Raw genomic sequence first — 6000 nt, 5'->3', positions numbered from 1 at the left:
GCACTTCCTTAGCATTTGTTTGTTTGCCAACATTTCAAACTCCAATTTTTTTACGGTACTATAAAACATGTTTTGCGATCGTCATTTGTTTCCCGCATAGATAGTCAACTGAACATTGCGGCTCCGTTCAAACGTTTTGGTGACGCTAACATTAGTGAAATAGAATTTTAATAAGTCAATTAATATTTTAGTGTATTGTTGTTTAGTCAAATGTCCGAAGAGAGGTCTGAATCTCACAAGTGATACCAAGAAGGCACCAATTATAAGACAACTAGGCCAGGACATAATGGGGTAGTGACCAGTTCCTTCCCCCCTCCATTGCATACATCGCCTACTAGCTACATATTACACTAGTCAGACTTCAGATGCACACAAACATTTGTTCTTCCTCTGATACATATCGTCAAGTGAGATGTACTGCCTAATAATAGATGTACATATCAGCCAGAACCTCAATCAGAGGCTTTTATTGTATTAGAGTACCGTACGTCATAGTGATATGAGGCTATAGAGTACTTTTGGGATTGCCAGTGGGCAATACCATAGCCTTCTCTAGTCATAGCCCGGCCCTGGTAAATGTGGCAACGCCGCAGCACGTCCTATCAGCCCAGCAATGTGCCATGTGTTTCAGTGTAAGACTCTCTCCTCGCTTGTGGATTTGCGCCTATATTTCCATTGTCATGTCTCAGGTAACAAACTTTTCATAACCATGATATGAATGAATACGTGTAGTGCCGAGCTGCTTAAGGAACTACGATAAGACAATAAAGACAGAAGATTAATATTATAAGTTGTTTTCGGTTTCCTAAAGATCCCGAAATATGTAGTAAATGGATTCGTTGGGTTCCACGGGCAGATTGATCACCAACCAACAGATCTGTGGTATGGAAGGAACATTCTCAGGAAAAGTGACTTGAGCTTTGTAGGGAAATACATCGACAAGGACGGAATGATGAGTTTTCGAAAACGCGATCATCCAGTTTTATGTGAAGGTGCAATTCCGAATATCTTTCCAAATTCTCCTTCCTATCTAAGCAGAGTGAGTGGAACCAAATGGAAAAATCCCCAACAGAGGAGAGAAGAAATTGATAACCGCCTTACAAACCGAAAGGAGGGAGACAGATGAAAAAACCATGTGTAGCATTTTTCTAATTTTTTTTTTTTTTTTTTTTTTTTTTGGAAAATGTGTCTCTAAAAAGAAGACGGGTCATTATTTAAAAACGATTCTTGTTGAATAGTGTATGAACTAGACGTAACGAATGCTCCTAAAATAACTGTTAGGATTAGAATAAACAGGGATTTTAGTGTGGAAACGCACATGAATGGTGGACATCTACCGAATGAAGTTTTAATATGGACAGCCTCTAACTGTAGAAATTCTTTGCTCAGCTTCCGTCTCTAATAGATTTTTGTGATTGTTACGTTTCATCAGATACCAATAACAAAAGCACTGTTGTATTCCAAATTACTGCCTCGCTACAAAGTTTGAAATTGTTGTTGAATACGATAGGAACTGTGTTGAAAGCAGCTTAAAAAAGTTTGATGTTTTATGTAATAAGTTTGATCTTATACTTACGGAAGAATCTAAGTACGATGTAAATTAAATTATGTTTTATTTAACGACGCTCGCAACTGCCGAGGTTATATCAGCGTCGCCGGATGTGCCGGAATTTTGTCCCACAGGAGATCTTTTACATGGCAGTAAATCTACTGACATGGGCCTGTCGCATTTAAGCACGCTTAAATGCCATCGACCTGGGCCGGGATCGAACCCGCAACCTCGGGGACAGAAGGCCAGTACTATACCGATTGCACCACCCAGGGCGACAGTACGATCTATCCTCAATAACTGTAAACTCTTTTTTAATTCATATCCAGAATGCCAAGTGTTACGATGTGACTAGACTCAAGAACATCTTGTCATTACCGCACCCTCGATAGCCTAAGAAAACTTTCCTCGTTGTATCAATGTGTGAGAATAGACAGCTCTTGAAACATGTTAGGCAGTAATCAGAGAGCGAAAAAAATGTGAAAATTCAAGTAGATGAAATTCAAGTAAAAGGAACTTAGACTACAAAAATGGACGACTGTTTCAGATTGCTGCAAATAAAACAGAATATGATCTCGCGTAAAGTGTTGTAGCGGTAACGTTTTTTAATCATAGCTGCATTTTGGTAATTTTAAAAAGGTGGTAAGACTTGTTGCGGTTAAACAACTTACAGGGCCAGGTGCAGAAGAAATATGTAAAGATAACTTACAACAAATACATGTGTGTGGATTGCAAAACATTGTGTATCATAACTGACAATAATAGGGTGAATCGCATAATGTTTAAATATTCAGGAAGTCATTACTTTTCCTTTGAAATAGAAGAACGATGTAGCTTATGCTTTTCTCGCATTTAACAGCTATGCAACAGGATAGGACGGCATCTAACGTGCCATCCGACGTTGCCACGTAGAGTGGGCCGGGCCATGACTAGAGAGGGCTATGGCAATACCCATAAACAAGTGTGAAGTTATTTTATTTTATTTTTGTTTTTCCTTTCTCTGTTCTTGTTATTCTCAACTATAATGTATTTATTTATGTACAATAAATGTACATGGATGATGTTGGATGACGTATATACGTCCGTTGATGTGACATATTAATGAATTTAAATACTATTATAGTCACAATCATGCCATGGTATGAAAGAAAAATTTCACTACCTCGAGCGGGATTCGAACCTGCGACTTCCTGTATAAAGTTTACTACATTATAAACAAGAGTACCGTACTTTATTACTTCTAATTTTTATATACTTTCTTCTAATCGTGTAATAGTCAATCAAATCCCATTCGAGTTTTGATTTTCTCTAGATAATCAAAAGCTCTAGTGAGGTTATTGTTGATATTTTCGTTCCTTCGTTAGGTAGGCCTATACTGATAAAAGTAACTTCGTTCGCAGTTGTAGTTACTTTATTTAAAGTAAACTTAGATATAAAATACCTCATTTTTCTTTCCCCTAAAACAGGCTATTATTTTCATCCCCTTATAGTTCTATGTTTTCGCCTCTCGAGATGAAAATAATCTAAAATGTAGGGAACATGTCCTATGTTGGCAATGCTGACACTGAAATTCTACAACAGTGAACCAGTGTGAACAGAGCAGAATGATATAAACTCAAGGACAACAAATACGAAATACTTCATGCGGTAAAATTGTGCTCTATTATTCTATTGCAATTGTTACATCTAAAACGGTAAATATTCGCCTGAGATTAGTTTTAACGAATATTGGTAGATGATTACAACAGTAAATTAGTTATATTAACTTATTTCTGTTTCTAATTTAATTAATTTGTTTATTGTTTAATATCATCACTCACACGTTATTCTGAAATTTTTATTTTGAGGTTATTTGAGTGAAATTTTAATTTTTATTGTAACTTTGTTTTAGAGTTATTAAATCTTTGATTTTAAACTAGGATTAGATACCGGTACCCTATTATTGTAATCATATCAATATGCTTTTACGCGAGTTCTAAACAATTACTGCAAATGTTAATTAATAGCCGTATTTATTACGTAATGCAGACAGAATTCTCTGTCTTCCTAATGTTTTCATTACGCAGAGTAACCATCCAATATCTGGTAAATTGATAGATGTGTCCATTTGCTTATGTCTGTTTTGCTTTAATTAATACAGAAAATTCTCTTAATATTTTGTTCTTTGGTCCAGAACAATGTATCTGAAAACAATAGAGATAAGTTTTGTCTCGAATTTGTGCTGGAAAACGTTGATTGATTCTCAAGAAAGAATGCATGGCCATTGGACTTTAAATCGAAAACCAAAGTGTTTCTAAAGTCTTTAGTTCAGGGTAATTTATTTGAATAGGTCTAAATGAAGATACGGTACCGGTAAGTTACTTCTTGAATTTGTGCCCTGGACCAAAGGACAAATATAAACAGAATTTTCTGTATTACTTAAAGAAAAATCGACATAAGTAGGTATATAGACGCATCTCCTATCAGCTTATTCATTATTTTAACGTATAATAGAGATTGTTAAATAATGTAGTCTAAAATTGAGTACCGGGTCTTTCCCGGGGGTAAAAGGCGGTCAGAGCGTGGTGCCGACCACACCACCTCATTCTAGTGCCGAGGTCATGGAAAGCATGGGGCTCTATCTCCATGCCCCCCAAGTGCCTTCATGGCATGTTACGGGGATACCTTTACCTTTTTACCCTACTACGTTTCAAAGAGCGGTACTGGTACAGACTTATTTAACAGAATAGGACAGGTGTATTATAGAGACCATCCTTCTGATTGGTTGAATGACATAACTATAGGCTATATTGATGTTAATAAAAACTATATCTAGTGTAAAAAATGCAAGTTACTAACTGTGGATGAGAACGCTACCTTACTGGAAAAAGTTGGTCTTACTGATTTCCTACGTAGTTACGGACTTTTTGCAGTAAGCCCATATAAACCCACAAAAAAAGCAGTCTCTCTCTCTCTCTCTCTCTCTCTCTCTCTCTGCGTTTTTCATCGCCCTTGACTGGATGGGACTTGGGAGCCTCCTGCGGATCACGAATGTAATAATTAGGAACCGGATTTTTAGGTTTTTAAGAAGCCCATTTTAGGTTATTGAAATAGATGGAATAGATTTATTTTTGGGTTTTTGTCCAAATTGTGAAAGGGGTCGTAAAATTGCCTGATTGTTAAAAATGTACGCTTACAGTCAATTTTAAATAACAAATATGTTCCTTCGGTGGTAAAGATGGAATCATTTCCCATCCACTGCCGTAATAAATGTGACTTCACTTGTTTTGGCATAGCTTAACAAAACACAAAATATAAAAATCACAGTCTTCTATCAGCGAACATGCCCAAAAACTTCACAAATTTCAACAATGCGACTTTTTCGCAGTTCATTCACCTCGAGAAAGTTCAGTCACTTCATACCCCCTCTACTGGCATGTCACATCTGCGGTCGATGGAAATTTCAAATACATATAGCCTAGTCCCATTCACTGCCCTTGAGAGGGTGAAGCCTCTGAAGGACGGTGGGATATACAAAGAAAGACGGAATTCCCTGTTAACCATTTTATCCGAAACAACAAAAGACTGAAGAGAGAAAGACCGCAAATTGGATCGCTTTCTCCAGTGCAAAAGAGAATAAAAATTATAAGATGTACTGAAATTTCTATATATATTTATATAGGCCTAAAACGCAGTTAATATAGAAGAATACCGGTAAGCATTAATTATGATGTAGGTTTTTCCAGTTCTTAAGGTCCAATTTAGTTTTTTTTTTTTTTAGGTTCAACAGAATTTACATATATGACCATGATTCGGAAAATTATCTAAGAAATTATGAATTTAGATGTAAGGAAAAAAAGGTAAAAACCTATAGGCCCCTAAATCCGGTCTGTAGTAATAAAGTAGGCCTAATCACTCGATTACCGAAGACGATTCCATACCCACCGGCGTAGCTTAGTCGGCAGACGCGTTTGCCTGCTGTTCAGAAGCTGTGCTCGGGCGTGGCTTTGATTCCCGCTTGAGGTGATTACCTGGTTGGACTTTTTCCGAGGTTTTTCTCAACTATCATGTGAATGTCAAGTAATCTATGGCGAATCCTCAGCCTCATCTCGCCAACGCTAATTCCATCGACACTAAAGAAACTAGAATTTGATATAGCGTCGTTAAATAACCAAGTTAAAAAACAACTTCACTGTCAAGAGGAGAATGATCCATGAGCTACATGGACCACAGGTTAGGAATCACTGTTTTTGTCAGATTATGATTTAATTATAATTACCTGCACTCTTTCAGAAAAAATGTCATTGGACCAGAGAGAACTTTACGAAATCGGCGATAATGTTAACCAAGCAACAACAGACCAGGTAGACAGAATCGGCGAGAATGTTAACCAAGCAACAATAGAACAGGTAGTCAGAGAAATACCGGTACTATTATTTTTTCATTTTGAATATTATCTTATTGTAATGAAA

At 36.8% G+C, this 6000-nt stretch overlaps 1 protein-coding gene across 1 annotated transcript in view; it reads left to right on the top strand.

The window, feature by feature from the left end:
* The first annotated feature begins 616 nt into the window (after positions 1 to 616).
* The window catches only part of LOC138703390 (uncharacterized protein PF3D7_1120000-like), a 28515-nt gene continuing 23131 nt past the window's right edge, over positions 617 to 6000 (top strand). Inside the window, exons 1-2 of the mRNA XM_069831217.1 lie at positions 617 to 689; positions 5822 to 5937. Of these exons, the coding sequence (XP_069687318.1) occupies positions 5827 to 5937 (111 nt within the window). The 5' untranslated portion in view covers positions 617 to 689; positions 5822 to 5826. The remainder of the gene's footprint in view (positions 690 to 5821; positions 5938 to 6000) is intronic.

Source organism: Periplaneta americana, chromosome 7, assembly GCF_040183065.1.
Source record: "Periplaneta americana isolate PAMFEO1 chromosome 7, P.americana_PAMFEO1_priV1, whole genome shotgun sequence".
Taxonomy (NCBI): domain Eukaryota; kingdom Metazoa; phylum Arthropoda; class Insecta; order Blattodea; family Blattidae; genus Periplaneta; species Periplaneta americana.
Note: the sequence above shows the minus strand (reverse complement) of the source record. Positions and strands in the feature narration are given on the sequence as shown.